Here is a 23,768-nt window from a genome sequence, read left to right on the forward strand (position 1 = left end):
CCGTTTTGTTTGTTTGTTTGTTACCTCACCCTTCCCAAATTTAGTTTTGTGGTTGCCAAATATCTTAACTGTGCACACACAAACACACATATGTGCACTGGCGTGCACACACACATACACACGCACTGACCCCCCAACGCTGTCCACTCTAGCTTTTACCGAGGACAAGCGCCTTGAATTTCTTGTTTGGCACCAGACTTCTATTTTCCTCGCATCTTCTGGCCAGTCTCTCCCTCTGTTCCCCTCTACACTCGTTTACTCATCATCACTCCCTCACAGGTCTGTTCTCTCCTTGGAACCAAAAAAAAGGAAAAACAAGACCTCTCTTTTCTTCCACGTGTTAAACAAAAACAAACTGAATGGAAAACTTTTTTTTTTTTTTTTTTTTCAAATTCAAGGCACAATGTCTATCAATATTCCAATCCGTCTGTCTGTCTGTCTGTCTACCGTCACTCCCAGGTTCAGGGCGCGAACGTCGCGTCACAGAAGCTATTGGACTGTCCCGCTCGCGCGTCCCTCCCTACAGCTAGCGTCGCCATCTCTCCTCGTCTGAACTTTAACACTGTTAAGAGACGCGTCTGTTTCGGTTGAGAGAGCGACCGCCAAGTCCAAACCAGTGATAAACAACGAAGAAAATTAAACAACAAAACAGGAAAAAAAAGACAAAAAATAAAAGACAACAGTTTCAAAAACACAAAAAGAAAGTCTCGTCCTGTTTCTCGTGTTTCAGTATTTCTTTAAAAATCAAGTCATATCCACCAGCTCTTTTTTGGCAAGCTAGTTGTATTTTTTGTTTTGTTTTTTTAAATAAGCACTAAGTACTGATAGATAGGATAGCATACACCGTTAACGTGTGTTTTTAAGTAGATGCGTTTGTCGTTTTTTTGTACTTTTTCACTCTCGTAGTATGAATTCAGGTATTTTGTCAGGTATTTTTCACTCATCGGTTTAAGGTTTTAAGTTAATGCAAGCAGGGACAGAGTTTGCCATGAAGTCTTGCTCTAGACGTGGGGTCGCGAAGGGCGGGGCCGGTTCCTTACGAGACCCCGTTGACCAGGGGCAGCGTCTCGCCGGCCGAGGCCATGCCGTTGCTGGGGGAACGCTTGGAGGGCGTTCGCTCATCCTTCTTGGCGCTGGTCCCGTTCTCCTGAGGGAGGGAGGGAGTGAGGAAAAGATGAGAACCGCTCCAGTAATGATTTACGTTACTGGAACTGAAGGTCCATCTTGTGTGGATCGGAGTGTACCTTGGGCTCAGGGCCAGCGTGGTTCTCCTTCTGGGGCAGGTTCTGTCTGCTCTGGGACTCGGCACGGGATATGTAGTCTGCAACAGTCACTGGAAACACACCATAGAAAACTGTTAGCTAGGAAACCAGTTAGCTAGGAACACTGTTAGGGGGCTACAATGTACACGCTCTGTAGACAAAATTAGAGGAATATACTGTATAAAAAATACACATTTTTGGCAATGGCAATTTCGCCAAATGAAACTGGGTTAAGAATAGGGGTGAATAACTCAATGCTCTCATTTTAAAGCTGCAATATGCAACTTTTTGACTTGTTCCATGCCTAAAACCATCTGTTTGCCTGATGTCAGGGACGTCTTGGGTTGTACAGTATACCATCGCATGTGCGTGTGTTGTATTGAGTGAAATCATTTTGTGATAAAGGTTCCACTTTGATGTTGCAGTTCACATGAAGCCGCATGATAGCATTCTTCATTGAAACTGCTGGCTCCATTTGTCAATGTGACGGGTTTCGGGTGAACAATAACCGATTCAAAATGTCACTGTATCCCTTTATGGAAGGCTTCCCCCACTACTGTAGCAAACGGTTTGCAGTCAAAAACCAAAGAATCAGCTTTTTTCCCCCCAATATTTTATTTTAAAAGAATCATAGCTTTAAAGGGAAAGGTTATCTTCACGCAGCGTATGATAATTCTGACAGGGAAGAAGGGTTGGCTAGTCAAACACGGAGACTTACCGCTCTCGGCAGGCTGTCTGTCACGGCTGGTCGAGCCTCCCTCGGGGCGGTTGCCACGGTTACGGCGGCGGCGGCTTCGGTTGCGGCGCTGAGGTCGTCCTTCCTCATCTGACAGTCAGATAAAAGAAATATGGGTGTTAGGAGAGCGACCACACGAGATGACCAGCCATGTTTTATTTCAACAAAAACATCTCTGGCTTTGCATTATTCAAAGCCTTGAAGTTACTGTATAAGGCAACAGTGTCGTACATTTCAGGTCTAACTTACAAATGAGTGATGCACCTATTTCCAAGAATAGTATTGAACATCAATTTTAATAACAATAATAATAATAATTGATTGGATTTATATAGCGCCTTTCAAGCCACTCAAAGCACTCCACATATCAGGGGAGGGAGGGAGAGGGAACTCAACTCATCCACCACCGATGTGTAGCACCAACCTGGGTGATGCACGGCAGCCAGTTTTGCACCAGAACTCTCACCACACATCAGCTATCACGGGGGAGAGTTGAGGACTGAATGTGCCAATTAAGTAACGACCGAGCGATAATTTTGTCCTCAGAATCAGCTTTACTTTACTTCTCAACATTTTTGTCAATAATAAACCATTTTCCTTTGTTCTGTGGAAACATGCCGATAATTGGATAATATAAACTTGAAAAAAAAAATAGGTTTAACAAGAATTTTTGTCATTTCATTATTATTGATTTCATTATGAAGACTGCACTGAATCAATATCAGCATTGGAGAAAGTGCTATTGGTCCATCCCCACTATAAACCATGGCATTATCAATTGATAATTTTTATCTAGTCATTCACAAGACTAGAGCTGAGACTAGGACATAAAATGGCCTCCGTGTGGCCCTCCTCACCTAGTCCATTCTCGTTGGGGCCGGTCTGGCCGTCTGACTCGGTGGCGGCATCCATCACGCTGGGCTCCTGGTCATTGCGGCGGCGGCGGGAGCGTCTCCGGCGGTCTCCGGCCCCCATGCCCTCGTCTGTGTCGGCCAGCTCACCTTCGCCCTCCAGCAGGGAGTATGGATTACTGTCTGGGTCCCTCAGCACTGGGGATGACATGAAAAATATTAGTATAGTAGTTTTTTCCAGACCTCCTATAATCATAGCTGTAATTACTAATGGAATTTTACAACAAAATAATAATAATAATTAAAAAAAAAACAGGGGATGCAAATTCATGTGAAAGTGAAAAAGCTGACAGTTACCAGGTCAGACATAAAACCACTCAGAAATCCTCCAATTAAGTGTCATATTTTGGGATGAAAAAGGTGACTGGGTTGCATCCCTGTATTTTCTTTTTTACTTATTTTTATTTCCTTTTCTCAAGTGCAATCATATTAAAAAGAAAAAAGAGGAAAGCCAAAAATGGAAACATAGGAACCGTCCATTGCCCCTACATCCCAATTAAAGCAGCTACGAGCAAGATCTTCGATTGTTATTAAACAGTATAATTACAATATTAATGCATCACATCTTACCTATAATAGTAGCTGAGACCAAAGCCGTGTGAATCGGAGATTGCTCTCTTGATGATTATAGAGTCTGTGTCTGTCTACTAACCTTGCGTCACCAGGGGGCTCTCTCTCTCTATCCGTCTACGGGCAGGCCCGATGAACCCGGAAGTGAAACGAAACAGTTTACAGCAGCTGCCTGCCTTCCGCCGTTTCGCTCTGCCTAGCAACAGACCATAAACAAGGAGAACGCCATGCAGGGGCTTGCTACTCTCGCGAACATCTCTCGTTATATTCTAACAGTTTTTTTGGAAGTAATGTAGTTATTTTGTGGTTATGGCCGAAGTGGCTGCCGCAAACCGTTTCATTTCACTTCCTGATCTGCCCCGGCCACAGACAGAGACAACACTGGCCGATTAACTCGGGGTTCAAGCGAGACTACTCTGCGTTGGTCTCGTCTACTAATAGAGGTAAGATGTGATGCATCGATATTAAATTTAGACTGTTTAATAACAATCGAAAATCTTGCTCGTAGCTGCTTTAAAGAACAAAATAAATGAAACTGGAACCATCTATCCATGAATACATCTGTCCTCTTTAGTTGTAACCTTGCAGTTATTTCTTCCATTCGATAGATCTCCTTGCATCCCTGTATTTTAAATATGCACCGCCTGGAAACATGATGAGAACATGGGCTTTGACTACCTGAGCTGATGGAGCTGGAGGGCCTGGAGGGCTTTGACTACCTGAGCTGATGGAGCTGGAGGGCCTGGAGGGCTTTGACTACCTGAGCTGATGGAGTTGGAGGGCCTGGAGGCCTTTGACTACCTAAGCTGATGGAGCTGGAGGGCCTGGAGGGCTTTGACTACCTGAGCTGATGGAGTTGGAGGGCCTGGAGGGCTTTGACTACCTGAGCTGATGGAGTTGGAGGGCCTGGAGGGCTTTGACTACCTGAGCTGATGGAGTTGGAGGGCCTGGAGGGCTTTGACTACCTGAGCTGATGGAGCTGGAGGGCCTGGAGGCCTTTGACTACCTAAGCTGATGGAGCTGGAGGGCCTGGAGGGCTTTGACTACCTGAGCTGATGGAGCTGGAGGGCCTGGAGGGCTTTGACTACCTAAGCTGATGGAGCTGGAGGGCCTGGAGGGCTTTGACTACCTAAGCTGATGGAGCTGGAGGGCCTGGAGGGCTTTGACTACCTGAGCTGATGGAGCTGGAGGGCTTTGACTACCTAAGCTGATGGAGCTGGAGGGCCTGGAGGGCTTTGACTACCTGAGCTGATGGAGCTGGAGGGCCTGGAGGGCTTTGACTACCTAAGCTGATGGAGCTGGAGGGCCTGGAGGGCTTTGACTACCTGAGCTGATGGAGCTGGAGGGCCTGGAGGGCTTTGACTACCTGAGCTGATGGAGCTGGAGGGCTTTGACTACCTAAGCTGATGGAGCTGGAGGGCCTTGAGGGCTTTGACTACCTGAGCTGATGGAGTTGGAGGGCCTTGAGGGCTTTGACTACCTGAGCTGATGGAGTTGGAGGGCCTGGAGGGCTTTGACTACCTGAGCTGATGGGAGTTGGAGGGCCTGGAGGGCTTTGACTACCTGAGCTGATGGAGTTGGAGGGCCTGGAGGCTGGCCCTCCGCGGCCTCGTCCTGTATTGGTGCCACGGCCCCTGCCGCCCCGCCGGGAGCCCCTCTCGTCTCCGCCCACACCGCGGGGCCGCTGCTCTCGCTCAGGAACATCCTCAGACTCTGAGGCGTTGGACTGCTCTGAGTTTGTGCCTGGAGTGACAGACAGAAAACGCTAAGAAACTTGAGCATCATTCGACACAAAATGACTTCTCCATCTTCCCTCATCGGAGTCACAGTGGCCCACCTTTCTCACCGTATCCACCGGAGTACTGGGTGTTGGAGGGCCTGCGCCCTCTGCCGCGGCCCCCGTAGGTGCGAGAGGTGTGGAGCGAGTTGCTGCTTTCGTCCGTCAGGTAGCCTTTCTCCCGGTCGGGGCCGGGGGCCCCGGTCCGACTAGGGGGGGCACGGTACCCCACCCCGATCTGACGAAGCTGCTCATCAATCTGCAGACGCTCGAGGCGGAGCTGCTCCACCTCCTACAGGACGGGGAGAGGAGACCATATGAGTGACCGCTTCACAGTCTGCAAACCATTTGAGCAACCTGGTCGTGTCACAGATCCACAAATGGGACGCAGACATTTGTTGTCGGCATGGGGAGATAATAGTGGTGAGAGTGAAACCTGCGATTAAAGCAGTCATTTTTATAATTCTCCAACTGGAATCATGTCTCCTGAATTGTGAAATTAACGTCAAATTAAATTTGTGAATACAGTGAAGTTAAAGTGTTAACTATTTTTGCAGAATTGGACATCGACTTGTCATGTTTGATGAGCTTGTTTGCGAGCTAAAATGTTATTTTAAGGAATGCCATGAGCTCTTATTCTTCAGCCGAGCCACATGACTCGTCAGGTGGGACGAGGGAGGGAGGGAGGGAGGGAGGGAGGGGGTGGGGCTAAAGTAAGTGCACCGACAGCAGTTCCTATGCTGGTTCAGTGGTGGGTGAGTTAGGTGGGTGAAGGAGGGGGAGGGGGCACTCACTTCAGAGTGTGACAGCTGCCTCCACCAACAACAGCTGAACCTCGAGGGAGGTGGCAGAGAGGGGTGTGAGGGAGGAGGAGGAGAGGCGGGGGGGGGGGGGGGGGGGGGGGGGGGTCCGATGTTATTTTTGGATGCTGAGGGTCCAGATAGCTGGTAATCTAAACTCCAGCGTCCCCTTCAGCCCCCGGCCAACCCACAGAGAGGTGGAGGGGGGCTATTTATAAAAGTACATGGGGTAAGGGCAAAATGAGGCGCTCTCAGCAGCTTTTCACACGTGGCGCTGGCCAGAAGGGGGGAGACGGGTGACCGATCTGGAATGATCTGGCACATACACCCACACTACCCAAGCACCCTTAGGAGATGGCTGACTCCGTCGCTAACGCCATCACCCAAAAGAACTGTCAAAGTGTACTAAGTGTCCAAATATACTCGACAACAAATATTCAATTCCAAGTAGGTCAAAAGGAAAGTAGCTGCGTAGAAAACGCTGTGAAGCTGCAAGTGCTGCTTTAAACTGAGACTTGTCTTGATTGGCAGCAGCAGAGGCAAGAAGGGCAGTGCTGCCCTCTACTGGCTGCAGCGGAGGATAGACTGACCTGCAGATAGGCCACATGGTACTCCAGCAGAGCCTGAGCGTTGCTGATGTTCTCTTTAGTCCCCACGAACACGAAGGGGACCATGCCCTGGTAAAACAACAAGAGAGAGAGAGGGGGGGAGATATGAGTGCATGTGTTTTAGGCATACAGGGTGGTCACTTTAAATAGTAAGTACAGGGTCCCGTTGTCAGGGGGACATCATTGAGGCACTGACACACATTGGTTGGAGAAAGTCAAAAGGAACAGTTGAAGTGGTGAAATACAGACACAGGGCTGCAGATTGCACACATGCAACCAAACAATCTAAGTGCGACTAAACATTTCCATTGGTCGCACCGGTGCGCCTGACATTTAGCAGGTCTGTCTGTGGGTGTGTATGTGCGTAGTGTTATCCCCCCACCCACCCATTCTGCAAAGAGCCGTTGTGCGTTAGACCACAGAAAACAACTCCAGAGAGAGACAGCGCAGAGAGTAAAGGCGCACCATTGCAACCAAGACCATCCTAACAAGTTAAGTCTGGAGCCCTGAGACATTCTAGATTCTAGATTCTAGAAGCTAGAATGACCGGTACTGTATGCTTACTGGTACAAAAACATATCAACCCTTCAGAGACAATGGGCAGCACAGTGCCTCGCCTCCCCCCACCCCAATATAACTAATTGAAAGATCTGTAGCTTCTACTGACAGACAGACAAGGCAGCAGCATGGAACTAAAGTGGAAGCAGAACGAACATAGGATGTCTCAACACGTTCTCACTCCGAGCACGTAGCATATTGACGCTTTGTCCTGTCCCTTATGCGCCACTTGTTACTAACATGGTACCCTTGAGCGACCCATGAAACGACTTGGGCTTTCCGACTAAACTCAATGCAAACCCATAGAAGTAATCTTTGACGCTTATGGCAACTGCTCGCCCATCAGCCTAACTGCTCGCCCATTAGTCAACTGCTCGCCCATTAGCGTCTGGGGGGAGGTTAGGTTTAGGCGTGGGGGGTGGGAGAGGTTAGGTTTAGGGTCTGGGGGAGGTTAGGTTTAGGCATGGGGGTGGGAGAGGTTAGGGTTAGGGTCTGGGGGAGGTTAGGTTTAGGCATGGGGGGTGGGAGAGGTTAGGGTTAGGGTCTGGGAGAGGTTAGCTCCTCCAGACCCTAATGGGGGAGCACTTGACTAACGGGGGAGCAGTTAGGCTAATGGGAGAGCAGTTAGGCTAATGGGGGAGCAGTTGCCATAAGCGTCAAAGATTACTTCCATGGGTTTGCATTGAGTTTAGTCGGAAAGCCCAAGTCGTTTCACGTGTCGCTCAAGGGTACCATGTTAGTAACAAGCAACGCACAAGGGACGAGACAAAGCGTCAATATGCTACGCGCTCGGAGTGAGAACGGGTTGGATGTCTACACGCTGCTGCTGCAGTAGGTAGATAGGTAGAGTAGGTAGGTTTGAGGAAGAGGGAGGTCACCTCTTTGGTGGCGGCGGCAGTGTGGTCCCTGCTAGCCGCCTGCCTGCCTGCCTCCTCCCGGGGAAGCTTTTTGTCGTTGTCTCCCTCGATCCTGACACGGACCACGCCCGATTTGTCCACGATCTCCTGAATGACTTTGCCGTTCTTGCCGATGACTTTGCCTGTGTGACAAAGATGAAAAGAAAGAGACAGACCCCGAGAGACGAGTGTGGGTGAATGTCAAAAACCATAATAAGAAAAACAACTGCCAAGTAATGTAACCATGAGACATGTAGTGACACAAAGGAGGATACACTCCCTCAGCACTTTATTAGAAAGGCCATACTAATAGTGGGTGCGTATCAGCTTTAAGCTCAATGTCAGCCAGCTACCAAAGTGTCATCCACCTCAAGGTTTGACATGTTGTGCATTCTGAGATGCGTTTCTGCTCACCACAGTAGTAAAGAGGTTATCAGAGTTACTGAAGACCTTTCTGTCGGCTCCAACCAGTCTGGCCATTCTCCTCAGTGGTCTCCCATCAACAAGGCGTTTCGTACACAGAACCACCGCTCACTGATGTCTCTGGTTTTGGGTGCTGTGTGAACTCTAGATACCGTTGTGTTTGAAAATGCCAGGAGATCGGCAGTTTCAGAAATACTCAAATCAGCCCGTCTGGCACCAACAGCCATGCCACGGTCAAAGTAACTGAGATCAAGTTTTCTCCCAATTCTGATGTTTGATGTGAACATGAACTGAAGCTGCTGACCTGTATCTGATGTTTGATGTGAACATGAACTGAAGCTGCTGACCTGTATCTGATGTTTGGTGTGAACATGAACTGAAGCTGCTGACCTGTATCTCTGCATGATCTTATCGTTGCACTGCTGCCACGTGATTGGCTGATTGGATCATTTCATAAATCTGCAGGTGTACAGGTGTTCCTAATAAAGTGCTCGGTGAGTGTACTGTGTACACAATGAACTCCCTCTGGCGTGTTACGTTGCCCACTCACCTACGAGGTTCCTGGGTACCTGGAAGTAGTCTTCTTTGAACTCGAGGTACACTCTGGCCTGCTTCACCGCCTCTGGGGTCTGGAATGCAACACATACATCAACTTGGACCCCATTACAACCACCCAAATAATGTAGAAACTAAAACCGTTACCGTTACTAAGTTCTCCCACCCAAAGAAACGTGAAATAAACGCCCAGACACACCAGGCCGACGGTTGGCTCTCGACCTGTTGTGTCTGGCCCGCCAGCGAGTGTCTGTCGCCCTAGTCTTGTCCCCCGCACTGTTGGCTCTAGTTGGCGGCTTTTTCTGCTGATTCAACATTTTGAATCGCTGTCGGTGCCCGATTGGCTGGTCAGCCGGTTAAGCGAAGCAGTGCACGAGAAGAGAGGGCACACACAAAACGTTCAAATGTTTTGAAACCTACGCGCTAGTCTTTGCAGTGGCTTAAAGTGCAACTTTTTGGCTCCGACACAGGCGACATAACAGTCGGCCTTCATTGCCACTAGTTATTTGCCCTGGGCCCGGTGTGTTGTGGGCTTAAGAGCGATAGGAGCGTCTCTGCGACATGCAGCGTACCTCTCCGTAGATCCTGAATGTGCAGCTCTCCTCCTCCAGCTCGATGGCGGTGACGCCGGCCACCTTCCGGGCCTGCTGGATGTTGGCGCCGTGGGAGCCGATGGCGAGCCCCATCAGGTCCTCCCTCACCTTCACCTCCTCCTGGTACGCCGACGCCAACTGCTTACTTGTCTGGGAGGAGACGCGTGGTTAGTAAGTGTGCCAAATATGTCAACGAGTCCATGCCGGGATGATTGGCCGTCGGGCCGAGAGGACGCGAGCTCTGCGTGGGTTTGACGTGGGTGTGCGATGGGAATGTGTTTACCTCCAGATGTTTGGTGGCTTCTTCGTTGCGGGACATTAGCATGAGCTTGGTACGGATGCTGCGGAAGTGCATGTCGCTGAGAAGAGCGGCACGCTTTACTGTGGTTTCATTCGTAGACTGCAAGGATGAAAAAGGAAAATAAGTTAAAGTTACACTCTTAAAAACATACGTAAATCCACCCCAAAATAGAATTATTGCTGTTCCTGTAGCCATGGAGACCTTCAATCAATGTTTGTGAATGTGAAGAATTATTTTCCAAAAGCATTGATCCAGACTCTTCGAGCAACATTGACAGAGAAGAGGCTGACATTGTGGACTTTATGGCATTTCTGTTTTGCTAAAAAGTACACAGCGGAGAAAGCCTGGAAGAGGAAGTGTGATATGAAACATTGAGCCGGATGCAAAACCTACTATATCACCAATCAGCAATCTCACTACTATAATAAAGGCGAGAGGTCGCGGCGCACCATTGCTCAACTGTGCGTGCACGAAGCGAGCGAGGCACGGGCGAGCGAAGCTCACCAGCTGAGCGATGTTTCTAGTATGTATAATAGCGCTAACCAAACCTACTATGTGGTATGTATCTTGGACTACTGAGACAGACGGGCAACCTTGACTCACAACTTGTTTTATAATTAAGTGTCCATAATGTTGGTTTCAAATGACCGAACACAAAGTGTTGTCTAACGAAATCAGCTTTGGGAAAACGTTTCAATCTCTGTTACCATCTTACTTAAGGGGGGGGTGCCCCAGAGGCTCACTGAGTAGAGCGCGTATGAGGCTCAGTCCTTCAGCGAGCCGGGTTCGAATCCAGCCTGCCGTCATTGGCTGCATGTCCCCCTCACCCTCTCTCATTTTCTCTCTCATTATTATTATTATTAAATAATAATATGGGGAACACATTTATGTTCGCGAAGAGAATCCTAAATTAAACTTAGGTTCATATGAATAATGGATATGAATTGACTTTGGGGTGGATTTTCAGATGTAGCGACAGTTTCCAGAGTACTTACCAGTACAATGAGTTCGTGTGACTGGGCACTGTAGAAGATGCAGTTGGCTCCGATGGCTTTCCTGAAGTCTTTGTGAATGTTGTCGTTTGCGCAGCTGTCGAGAGAAAAGCAGCCCAGAGGAAGAGTCCATCTCGTTAGTCGTTACTCATTCGGCAGTTACAGGTCATTTCTAACGACACCGCTCACTGTGACAAGTTGTGAAAAACCAAACACTGAAGTTGAACCGGTGTAGATTCATCCAATAAAAACACCTTCATTGATCATTCGGCCTAATGCCGTAGTAGTCAGCATGGTGCGGCGCTACAGGTGTTACAGGTGAATTCACACTCACATGTCCCTCAGGTCTTCTGGGATGGCGATGGGGACCTTGTGGAAGGAGTTTCGAGAGGAGGGGCTGTTGGGGTTGAGGGGCCGGATGCGTTCCGCTGTGACGATCTCGTTGTATGTGGCGTCGCATGCGGCGTATTCGATCACGTAGAACTGAAAAAGTTGAGTGAGATAAAAAAAAGAAAAACGTCACCGATGTAGCCAGAAACGACAATGTAAAAGTTAAAATACAAAAGCGGCAAGCCGGCAACGTGAAAGTATGACAGCTTAGAGCAGTGATACTCAACCCGAGGCTCTAGAGCCACATGCAGCTCCTTTATGGGTAGTAGTGGCTCTTTTAAGTCCTACTTCAAATAAATAAATACATAAAAACTAATAAAATAATGGGAGGAAGGGGACTTTTTTTTTTAGGATTGTGGCTCTTGCAAAGCTGTTGCTTTTGTCAGTGTGGCTCCTGAGTAGGGCAAGGTTTGAGTACCACTGGCTTAGAAAATTGATGTGAAATTAACTGAGGCAATGCTCTCCCCCCTCCCTTAAACCCATTGATACCTGATGCAGCGTTTGTGTGCGTATCCCTTTAAGACCGCGAACCGCGGGGATACGCACACAAATGAGGGATATACACGCAAATGCTGCATCGGGTATCAATGGGTTAAAACAATCCAGCTGTCAAATAAAAGATTCAGTGGTGTCCTCCCTCAAGTTCATCAAAATTATTTTAGCTTTAAAAATTCATGTGTTCCACGGCTTCATTCATTTGATTAATGAAGCAAACTCGTTTCCCCGGGTTCCTCGGATTCACAGAGAATGTGAGGAGGAAGAGGAAGAGAAAAGGCGGCAGAGAAAGATGGAAAGAACGTAGAAAAAAGCAAGAGGGAGGGGGGGGGGGGGCTGCGAGAGAGAGCGAGGCGGTGAGATGAACACAGCAGCACACTCCGTGCTCAAAGGACAGAATTAAAGGCATCAGTCAACATGAGGCATTCCTGCAGGCCCTTATCACACTGCTCCAAATAACAGGCCTCCACCAGCAGCAGCAGCAGCTCCACGGCGGCACTGCGAGCCTGCGCTTCCTCCCCATCTCCCGTTGACCCACTATTCAACCTGCGGCTCACGCTGGCAAATGTGAACGACGACGCCTCGGTCGGAAACACTCGGTAAATAACTGCGCTTGTTAGATTTGGGTGCAAATCCAATTTCGCACAGCGAGCGAGCAGAAACACGAGCACAGAACGTATTATGAATACAACCTGAACCAGGTAAAAAATGTCCGTAGTTGTGGCCACTTTGATGATCCCGTTACACAGAAGCGGTTATCTTGCTATGGGGCCTGCCATGACACAACATACTTAAGCCCGAAAAGCATAATTGACTTAATTAACTTTCATTATTGGCCGTCTGGTTGTGACTGGGGATAAACTGGACGGATGAGCGCTGTGTACGTGTTTAACTGGAATATGACATCATGATGCAACATGAAAGACTTCATTCTTAAATCGCCATGACTGATCTTTAAAGATTTAGACATCCAGAACTTCTAGCTGGGAGCTGAATTGTGAGACTATTTATCATCAGTTCCATTACCGTGGTTGTGAGCCCCCATACCCTCCACTGTGGCCCCTTGGCCCTGTCCACTCACCTCTCCCTTCATCATTCTGACCCGGGCCAGCCACCAGCCGCATGGCTCCTGCTCGTTGGCCCTGGAGTAGACCTGCAAGGAGTACAGAGGGGAAGGAGGAGGCGTCAGCGTTGCATTACAGCTGTTCAACCTACACAGGAAGAATTAGCCCAACAACACCTGCTGTGGGTCCGAGGAGAATAGAACTTACTCCTGATTTAAGTTAGGAATTTTGCTTGCATTATTGAATTATTTGCTTGCATTCAGTCACGGCAAGTTTGTTATTCCTCAAATCAAAGCAAGTTTTTTCCCCATCATAGGTTATAAGTAAACTCACCAGCAACTACAGCTGAGGGCAGGCAGGGCTCCAGACTGCCACCGACCATTTTTTGAATGTGTGCGAGTTAAAATTTCACATGGGCGCATTCATGCGAGTGGTTAATGATCATTAGGCTGTTTTGGTGCCTCTCCAGCAGGGGTACTGCATTTGCCATTGTGCTTGAAAGTCTTAGGTTTTTCTTCTTCACTGGCTCTGTCCCTACCTGCACTCTCGCACTGGAATGGAGATTAAACAGTCTATAGTGGAGTTTTGACCGGCTGGCTTGATGCATTTTGGGACAGAGGGGCCGCGGTGAGTCAAATACAAACACACACCATATATACATTAATATCATATTGCCGTTAATGTCCACCCGACAGCCCCCAGAGAGACAAAAGCGGGGAGATTTTGTGGAGTTGGCCGGTGCTTCCCGGGGGCACGGTGGCGTATGGGAAATACAAAAGATTTACCAAGAAAAACATTTAAAAAAAAGGGGGTGTGACCGAATCATGTGCCGGTGCGCCCGACTGGGAAAGTTGAGACCCTGTGAGGGGAAAACAAAAATGCAACCATCACTCCCAATAAGCGGGTACTTAACATGTCTGTACCCGGCGCTTGCAGGTGTTACACAAAGTGTCCAGGGGAAGTGAGAACTATGAGATGTGGCGACAGTGAAATTGGGGATAGGTTAGATGTTCAGCCAGCATGTGGCAGACCCCTGCCGTGCCGTGAATGGAATCCTATCTAACCACTGGCCTAAACTGGACCTGGGTTAATCTCCCTGTCCACCGCAGTCTGAATGAGACTCTGGCTAATCTCTGGCTGGCTCGGCGAGCGGTCGTGGGTAATCTCCAGCTATGAATGGAGTAGCGGGACCCTCTGGAAACAGTCGGGATTATGAGGTGTGTCTGTGTGACTGACTAGTGGGTAGGGGAGAGGATGCGGCTGAATTAAAAATCATCATACTACGATGGTCTCATCCATTTCTAAAATCCAGGTATCTGCAGGGTTCAGAAAGCCAGATTAACGGTATTTAAAAATACATAAAAGCAAAATAAAAATATTTTAATACCTTTTACGGTCATGAATTTAGATTATATATTTTAAAACTTTTTTTAAAAGGTCAAAAGTCAACACTGGGCAAGAGTGAACCTGTGTGTTACAATCATCTTAGAAGGAAGGGTCCAGAGTCAAACATCTGGGCCTGGGGACATGAGGTCAGTGGAAACTGAAGCAGATTTTAAAACGAGAACTTCGCCGGAAAACAATGCGGATTTATTTTTTCACATGATCTCACACCATATCCCGAAAACTGTCACACACTTTTGCAGGGATTGATTTAGTTTGACAGTTGATTGAGAGTTGACCCGAGTTCAGTTGTGGACCAGTGATGTCATGTTCTCCATTTAAGCTACGGCGGGCTGGGTGCGGTGCACAGCAGTAGGTCTTACCTCCACCTCCTCTCCCTCACCGATGTCCTTGTTGTAGTCGGCTGGAGGAGGCAGCCGCACATCGCTGAAGGGCAGCTGTCTCTCTGGCTGCCAGCTTTAAGGAGACGAGGGGAAACACCGGTTACTAGTGTCAGTAGTGTAACAGTAACAGGGTTACTAGTGTCAGCTCATCAACAAACACTGAACAAAACACAAACCCTGCAACACGCGGTGCACTCCGCACCCAGCGCCTTTTCCCCCTCCGGTCATATTTGGGTGGTTGCAATGATGTGGTTGTGTTGCCCCACCCTATTGTTATGCAGCATATGAACACACGGCGTGAATATTTGCTCATTATATTAAAATGGTTCATTAGGTTTAACGAGGAAGTTCTAAGGACCGAGTCTGAGCGATTCTACGGCTGTGGTCAAATGTGCTTTTACATCAAATGAGAACTCATCTCATCTAAAAACAGTTCAACGTCACATTAAATTAGGCTCATTGCTATGTTGTTGATACAATGTGAACATCTATTGTGAAACATGATATCTCAAGCTCAGTTTGGAAAAAAATGAACGTGTCACACAAATGTTATCCAAGGGGCCTACGATTGATAAAAAATAGAGCGAAAAAAAGTTGTTCCATTCATGCAGTGTCTTTCTTGCACAGCTACTCCCACACCGCCATGTGCTCAGGCACGGAGGAAGTGGGAGGAGCAGAGAGGCAGAGAGGAGGAGATGAAACAGAGGTACAAACCATCCCAAGAACGACAGGGGCCACAGTCGAGCGAGCGACCCACCCCCCCCCACACACACACACACACACACACACACACACAGCATAGCTCGGGGGACTATTTTTAGGGACACCCCGCTACAGTCTGAGTGGAGTAGATAAAGAGGGATAGGGCTAGCTGGGAGGGGGTAGGAGTATGCTAGTAAGACAGGATGAGGGGAGGGGAGGGGGGTGGGGCAGAACAGGGAGGTAAAAAATACTGTTAAAGACTTGTATGGACAGCTGCACGCCAAGCACAGGTGCTGAAAGTGGGGGGGTTGAATTGACTGTAGGGACAGGACCGGGCCAATCGGCCGTAAGATTCACTGTAACTCTAAATATCTACAGCCTGCTGTTCATGTGCCCCTAGTAAACACTGTTTTACTGGAGAGGGAAACAGACAACAACACTTACTTGTTCTCAAATACTATTGTGAGTGAGTCTTCGTGGACGTCCTTGATGTAACCCTGACAGAGGAAACAAACAAACAGAAAAAGGAACAGCGTTATTCCCATGAATAAACAAGGAGTGAGAGTGAGAGTGATGAGGGGCGGGGGGGGGGGGGGGTTGGGGGGTTGGGGGGGCAGACGACGCCTTTTTCGACTGTGTATCTGAACAAACGCAGACAGCTGGCTCATGAGCCGCGCAGCGCTGCTGGACCATACTGTGACTGTTGCTGTAAGGGGGGGGGGGGGGGGGGAGCATCTAGGCCATTTTGGAAGCCAAGACGTCACGTCGCTGACACATTTCTCTGGCTGTGAATTCTGTGCTGGAGAAAGGCTGCGACTCCTCCTGATAACACAGAGAGACAGTCTGGAAATCACACACACACACACACACACACACACACACGCACACACACACACTCTAAATGTACGAGCTTGCTCAAGTTGGGGAGACTACTTGGGACAGTTTTACACTCGGGACGTGTGTGAAAGTGAGAGCTCCCTCAGCGCGGGCCTATATGGACAGATCATGCGATAGCCCAGAAACAACTTATTACGACAGAGAGAGAGAGAGAGAGAGATCACCTAAATGTGTTCCTCGTCCATCATGGCCCCACCACAAATCTATCACAGCGTGTCATAAACTTCCACTGACACCCCTGCCAATGAGCGGCGGGGGATGGAGGAGGAGGAGGAAAGTAGACGGTGGGAGGGGGGCGCTCAGTGTGACACTGCCTTATACGGGACGGAGAGGTCAGGCAGTCGAGTCCAAGAGCAAGTGTGTTATGGGAGAGGGTTTCACCTGCTGGAACGGCGCTGGCTTTTCACTGGAAGAGCGTTCTAACGTTTCAGCCAGGCAGCGGGGGGACACTGTGCGGTGCACGCTCAGCGGGCACGCTCCGTTCACACCTCACCGCATGGGGATTTCTATGTATTACAGTCCCGCTCCAACTTTGACACCATCAATCAGCCGACAACTGTCATCCTGCGAAGGCCCAAACCGGATGGTCCAAACACGCTTCTGTACCAGTGCAAATTGGCTCTGTCGTTACTCGTCGCCCACACCGGAGTGTCCCGGTGGCACTCTGAGCCGGCCGAACAGCAGCCTCCCCAGTGAAAAAGAAGCCTGCAGCAGCATACCGGTATGCAGGCAGGCTTCTGAAAATGGGCCCGTCCTCCAGTTTCTGGAGCTCCCACGAGGAGACAGCTGCATGTGCATGTTATGTCAGGGAAAGTATCGCTTCCACAAAGTACTACCAGGTCAAAGGTCAGGCAAGCCCTCCTTTTGGTCGTGGCATGACTGGTGTATGTGTGTGTGTGTGTGTGTGTGTGTGGGGCAGGGGCAGAGAGGGCTCTTTGATTGACAGCCTTGTAATGACGTCACTCAGTCCTCGGGCCGGCAGCCACAAGCAGGTCCATGTGGGGATCATCACCAGGACCGCCGGGATGGGCGCAGCCAGGTTCATGAGCCTAGCCGGCTCGCAAACACGGACTACGCAGGATACACTGCCGGTTCTCACACCTGCAGACAATACGTTAAGATGTATTCATTTAGCCCAATTCTAAATCAACCGGCAGGAACTGGACAACTGGACAAAGACTACATGGTCTTTGTCCATGTGGGATATATCCTGCAAAAGGATCTGAAGCAAACGTGGCCAATCACTCAAACTCACAACGTGAGACCAAAAGTGTTTGAATCCTCATTTGGCCTCTTGTGGTATGTGCCTGCTCCATCAAAAGCGGTAGCCTTAGCCTATAAACAGGACTAGGGGCTATTTTCCTGACAGGTGTTGTATTGCCCAGGCAGGTCCATAAATACCAACTTGATTCATAGTTAAATGGCAAAAACGGACAAGACTCAGTGATGCAAAGATGTCCGAGCTGCATAAAAAAACCAAGTCAAGTCCTTTGACCTCATAACACAATCTTAATGGGCACAAGCTCGCCCCTCCCATCAATAACAACAGATCCTGTGGAACATGGCATTTAGAATGCAGATCCTGTAGAACATGGCATTTAGAATGTCATGTATCTAGTCAAGTATCTATCATCAATAAACCGAGAGTCGTGAGATAATGGACGTACTAGGGATGAGTGGAAAGTGTTCATTCATGCCAGAGCCAAACTGTCACCCAGTAAAACAGAACGACAGGTGAGGAGAGTAAATATAGAATAGTCTCATCTCTAAAACGCCATGTGGCCAGAGTGGGGAGTCAGTTGACCCAATGCAAGTGCAAAGACAGGGAAGTAAAAAGAAGAGATGGCACAAAAGTTTAAGTATGTCATTAGCAGAACTGCCGTCTGCTGAAGGATGGGTATATCACACTGGGTGGATGACTATTTCCATTAAATCGACAAGTCGACATTTAGACAAACTGCCAAGATGAGGTGTTTGAAAATCAGTAGGTTTGATAGGGTAATGCAAAAAACAACAACATGTCAATCTTCGTTTTAAGACAATAAATGTGTATGATTTCATGTGAGGATGTAGAGTTGCCATCTTTGTGTGATGTTTGAAAACAAGCTATGACACAGGAGGAATGATGGCTGGATGTCATGTGACCCAATATGAAACTACATCAGACCCTTTGCTTTGAAGATGAGACAGAACTGAAAGAGAAAATAAATAAGCTAGTGCTTCCCTCTCGGAGCACTGAACATGAGAATTTAGACCCAACTGTGCCAAATCAAGATACTGTGAAGTATCGCTAAAAGGTGGGTTGGTCTGATGAGACAAAACACAAGTATGCTAGCTTCAGTTATGACATCCTAAGACACTGTAGGAGCTGGATAACAGCTGTCTGATTAGCTGGATAGCTTTGGTTTTAAAAGGCACACTCCAAGGAAAATGTTGTCATTTCAATACTAAGGAAACCCATTACCCATGGGATATCCCATAATTACACTGACAATTGTAAACCGACCAAATATAGGCCATGATGACAAGTGTACCTAGCTGTATAGCTAGCTGGAGCTAGCTACCCACCCCACAATGGCCAACCACACTGGAACGCAATCCATCCATTTATTTGTCAGGACCGGCCCCAAGCTAACATTAGCCAAGTTGCTGGCTAGCTAGCGTTGGGCTCTCAGATGTACAAAACCAGACAGTTGTGTCTGAATCGAAACTTTTAAGTGGGTCGCGAACTACGATGTTTCTGCCAAACAGTTTTCGTAAACCAGGTTACCTTGTAGAAGGCCCCGTTCGAGCCGCGAACTTCCACGGCCAGCCCGTCCATAGTTGTCGGTAGATCCCCACGGCTGAGCTTGTCTGAAGGCGCTACGACTCCCAGCGAATCCGGGACCGGGACCAGCCCCAGCTTCGCTGGCCCGTCGGCGCTCTCCGGCCGCTTGTGGATTTCCAGTGTTTCGGGTGGAGGGAGAGGGGCAGAGGTGAAGGGGTTGGGGAGATGGGTGTGATGGTATCAACGAACGCGACGCAGACGCTGTCTCCAGCAGCCAGTTAGGACACTCCGGTGTCTGTAATTTTGTTAGAAATGTAGGATGTGGTGCTCAATGGCACAACGGCACCACAACGGTCAACGGTCAGGATGTGCGCGAGGAGGTAAAGCAAGCTAATGATGCTAACGTTACGGCAGGAGGATGCTAGCTGATGGATAATTAGCTAGGCTAGCTCTCAACACCTTGATCCCGTCAGTTTGCAGGGATGCTAGCTGGCTAGCTTGGCTGCGTTTGTTGGCTGTGCGTGAGGGCGCAGTCGCTGCGTTGATTAATTACATAAAAGTCGTCACCGGGGTCGTTTCTTTTGTCTTGGTGCAATTGTCGGCGATGCTTCTTTCCAAAAAGGCGTTTGTGGTGCACTACTGCCCGGCAACTCCTTACTCCATCCACCCGTCCCCTCAAACGCACGCCGATAGAGTGAATCAGAGAGGGTCTGAATGATCTCGAAGACCCCACCCCTCAACGGGAAAAGACCCGCCCAATGGGGAATTCTGGCCTGTTATTGGTCTGTGTCCTCGACAATCAACTCGAGCGCTTCTTGATTGGGTTAGCAAATAAGGGCTGGTCCATGAGTGTACCCAATGGAATAATAGGAATCGCATCCTAACACAATCCATTGGTTTTATTCTCTGTCACTTATATTGTTACTCAAATTAACTGGCTCCCATGTCCAATTTTGCCCACTCATTGATAAGTGAGGACCAATATGACACCACTAGCCATTGTAAACTAACTACACTTTTAGCAACGCTGTTATGGCTAGTATGGTATATCCCAGAGAAAGTTCTCCATCATGACAGAAAGAAAAGTTACATTCACATTGGTAATTGTGTAAAACTAAGTTTCATTGGATCAGTATCAGTCATATGATGTGCTGGGAATTCATGGGTGGGGAGAGCAGGGGCACCAAACTAGAGATTGGCCAATCTGGGAATCCATTGGTAAAAGAAAATATAGCCTATATATACCTTATAATCTGTTTTGAGAGATTAGAGGTTGTCTTAAAAAAGTTTCACATCTTGTCATCTTGTCTGTCTAATGAGTAAAGAATCTGTATGGGCAAAGTTTGGTAAGTGTGTGGTTAGAAGCAGCAGTAATGATTAATGAAGCATCATATTGTACTATGTTGTAAACGGAGTCCTCAGCACAAGAATTTCACACGTGATACTTGTACCATGGAGTGACAATAAAAATCTTGAATCTTGAATATAGACGGTTTTAACTTGACAACAAAAACATTCTAAATTGAACCCCCGCTCACTTCCTGTTGCAGTGTTTGCTATGGACATAAAAGAAAAAAAAACATTCAAGTGCAGGACTGACCATTCCGTGAAAACCGTCTATAGCCTAGCCCTGATGGGCAAGGACCAGGAAACAGCTATGAGGAGCACACATGATAGGTCAGAGGTCATAAAGGACTGCCACACAGCACAGAAATAGCCTACTACAGATTGTAATTCATAATGTTCAGACCTGAATCTTCCACAGGAACATCATAGACAGGGAACAGTAATGTGACTGATACAGAGCCTGATAAATTAATTGTTTTAGCCTGGATTTTGTCAGGCTCTACTCTTGTCTGGACTTTTGTTTGTTTGTTTGTTTGTTTGTTTGTTTGTTTGTCATGCTCAGTGAATCATGACACAACTGCTGAAGATGTCGCCAAACATTTTGTTCAAACAAAAACACTTGTCGATATTGCCATTGGCCAAGGCCTTGAATGTAGCTCTGTAGGTGGATACAGTCATCGATATACTTTAATAAACTAGCTCTTTTTAGATGTGAGAAAATAGAAACATTGTCTTGATCACAAATGACTCTTCTGTGAAACGGAAGCTGTGACGCGCTGGCCTCAGTTCTCAGCTCCAGCTCGACCTGAGTAACAACAACCTGCGTGATGCTGTTCTCAGCTGGACTGAGTCCACACTGCAGACTGGAGACTCTCAGGTCAGTATAGCCTACCATATACTGTATATCAAATACCTTAAATCCTGGTGTAGGTCAATAGATTGCTAGCTTGTGCAGGATTTTCTCTGCTAATATGATTTTCAAACCGGTTGTGGTAACAATCTTTGGTAAAACTTTTAGCCCCATGAAGTGCTTTCCATCTGCTGTTGATCCTTAAAATACCAGGAAGTAGTTTTGAGTTTCATTCCAGTTTATTTATATATATTTTTTTACAAACATGTATTGGATTTTACAGTTGAATTAGTTACTTACGTAGGCTATTGTATGGGCCGGGGAATACAGCAAGCCATCAGAACCATGGACAGTGCTCTGACACCCGGTAACAGACAGTCAAAGTATTTAAACATGAAAACGAGCATCATCAGCACCTGAGAGCAGAGGAGCTATCTATTTCACTGTGGTTCTGAAATGACTGCTGACTTTAATATGTGTAATACTGATGAATGTTGATTTTATGTTGAATAAGCATTATCATTTTGTTATAGATTGCTACCGACTATTTAAAAAAGAAAAGAAACCCATGACAGAGATGGCTTTGTCTTTCGAGGGCACCACTTTAAATGTAATGTGTGTTCTTATTTGAACACAGGCATATTTCTGGGGTGGTCATTTGAGTCATTTGCAAGGGCTCATATTCTGCCCAATACGTTGTTGGAGAGCCTGCTCTCTCCAGGGGGCCCCTCTATCCCAGGTCTATGTACGCCCCTGATGGGCTTGACTCTGAGTCACAGTGGGATCCCCCACTAGATCAGCTGAGCATGTAATAGGTACTGTGAAAATAGTGACAAGAACATGGGCAATGACATCATGCTATACCCCCACAGGAGCAAGGGTGACTCACAGCCAGGTATAGAAACACAGACAAACTGCATTGGGTCTAGGAGGAAAGACAGGCAGGCAGGCAGGCAGGCAGGCAGGCAGGCAGGCAGGCAGACACACACACACACACACACACACACACACACACACACACACACACACACACACACACACACACACACTATACACATGTGTTTGTTAGTGGAAGGCAGAAAACAGCCACATAAAGAGTTTCATGAAAAGAATACAGCTTATACCTGTCTCTGGTCACATGACTTTGGAGGTGGTTCTAGGCCTTTTTTGGGTGGGCTTTAGCCCACCCAAAAATACTCTCAGCCCACCCAAAAAAAAAAAAAAAATTTTTTTTTTTTTTTTTTTTCCCTCTCCAAATCCATGGTGGTCATTAGTAGCAGTTTCTGTTAAAATTATCTTTATTTATTATTTATTGTTGCTTTAAAACTATTTTTTAATTTTCTGCTTAACTCATTGAGTGCCAGCCACTTTTGGAGAACGGACGCTCCCAGTGCCAGAGTTTCAGAGCGTTTTCAGTGATTTCTCGAGGCCCACAGAATATTGTGTGATATTACTATGTAAACACTGAACACGCACAAAGAACGAGGAGACTCTATTGTATCATCAGCAAAAAAAAGTTTATTGATACCATTTTCCGTTCTTTAGTTATGAGCCAGAGAAGATAGGTTGTTTTCAGCAAAAACAGGCGTTTCAAATTAGAAGCTGAGATATTCAGCCTTTTGTGAAATGAAGCATTTCAAGCACATTCACTGACTCTGGAGCTAATATTTTCTGACCTGAAACATCTGAACAGCACCCACACACCCCTCAACTCCAAACTCCTCCTCTGTGGGAGTGTCTCTGGTGGCTCTGCTCGCTCTGCTGGCTGCTGCGTGTGTCAGGCGAGTCTCTGCTGCCTGCTATGGCAGGCTCTGCTGCCTTACGGATCCACGTTCGGATGGCGGCCGCTCATCGGGGGAGTCTGGATCGGGCTCGCGTTCGTCTGCGTTTCTGGGGTTTCGGTTGTGAGCTGGGATGAAGCTGCGTCCGATTATAGGCTTTCTGCTGCGCGTTTCAAAGTGCGCTGCACCCAGTCTATTTTCGGAGCGCTCAGCCTTGTGCGCCGGCTCCCAGCGCGACACTGAAAAGCCAAACCATTCTCATGAGAATGGTTTGGCTTTGGTTTTATTTTCTGGCGGCTAATCGTGTGGAGAAACTATGCAGCAGAGACAGAGGGGCTCATTTGTGGGAGCGGATTGACTGCTGTTCGCAGCTAACGTTGGCTCCAGGCAGCCAGAGCAATCTGTGCCGCTCTGGCTCATGCATCGGTTTCTCTTTCATCACGGGGCTTTTTCTGCTTTTTTTCCTCAACTTTCTCTAATCTGGAGAGCACTGTCGCCACCTAATGGGTCCATAAAATAGGTTATACACCTTCAATAGCTACAATATTTTTACAGTAGATGCACGAGGCTTTGATCCACGTCCCACCGTCAAAAAACGCAATTGACGACTTTAGTCGTCTTTGGCACTCTACGTTACTATTCGAATTGACGACTATACTCGTCCTTGGCACTCAATAGAGTTAAAGTTCATGAAAAAAAGTGGCAT

At 47.7% G+C, this 23,768-nt stretch overlaps 1 protein-coding gene across 3 annotated transcripts; it reads right to left on the reverse strand.

Annotated features, from left to right (window-relative positions):
* Window positions 1-340: 340 nt before the first annotated feature.
* On the reverse strand, window positions 341-19,756 carry fxr2 (FMR1 autosomal homolog 2). Of its 3 annotated transcripts, none has more exons than XM_083640264.1 (17): window positions 19,088-19,756; window positions 15,865-15,917; window positions 14,698-14,791; window positions 12,949-13,020; window positions 11,317-11,465; window positions 10,986-11,079; window positions 9,973-10,089; window positions 9,669-9,839; window positions 9,092-9,170; window positions 8,101-8,261; window positions 6,647-6,733; window positions 5,326-5,548; window positions 5,043-5,222; window positions 2,856-3,047; window positions 1,981-2,088; window positions 1,245-1,333; window positions 341-1,147 (listed from the first exon to the last, which is right to left on the reverse strand). In XM_083640264.1, exons 1-17 carry the CDS (start codon window positions 19,136-19,138, stop codon window positions 1,037-1,039), a joined length of 2,031 nt encoding a protein of 676 aa, XP_083496390.1. In that variant the 5' UTR covers window positions 19,139-19,756; the 3' UTR covers window positions 341-1,036. The 3 variants fall into 3 exon arrangements, with proteins under 3 accessions (XP_083496390.1, XP_083496391.1, XP_083496389.1); XM_083640265.1 differs by having other exon boundaries at window positions 1,245-1,321; window positions 5,317-5,548; XM_083640263.1 differs by having other exon boundaries at window positions 5,317-5,548.
* Window positions 19,757-23,768: the final 4,012 nt, after the last annotated feature.

The sequence above is a fragment of the Poromitra crassiceps genome (genome assembly GCF_964638095.1).
Source record: "Poromitra crassiceps genome assembly, chromosome: 7".
Classification (NCBI taxonomy): Eukaryota; Metazoa; Chordata; class Actinopteri; order Beryciformes; family Melamphaidae; genus Poromitra; species Poromitra crassiceps.

What these genes read in the sequence shown, in the direction of transcription:
- fxr2 (XM_083640263.1), bottom strand. Translation starts at nt 19,138, where the DNA reads ATGGACGGGCTGGCCGTGGAAGTTCGCGGCTCGAACGGGGCCTTCTAC. An exon ending in CGGTGGATACGGTGAGAAAG is followed by an intron (nt 5,223 to 5,316) that starts GTGGGCCACTGT and finishes CTGTCACTCCAG; the next exon opens with GCACAAACTCAGAGCAGTCC. An exon ending in ACGCTGGCCCTGAGCCCAAG is followed by an intron (nt 1,148 to 1,244) that starts GTACACTCCGAT and finishes TCCCTCCCTCAG; the next exon opens with GAGAACGGGACCAGCGCCAA.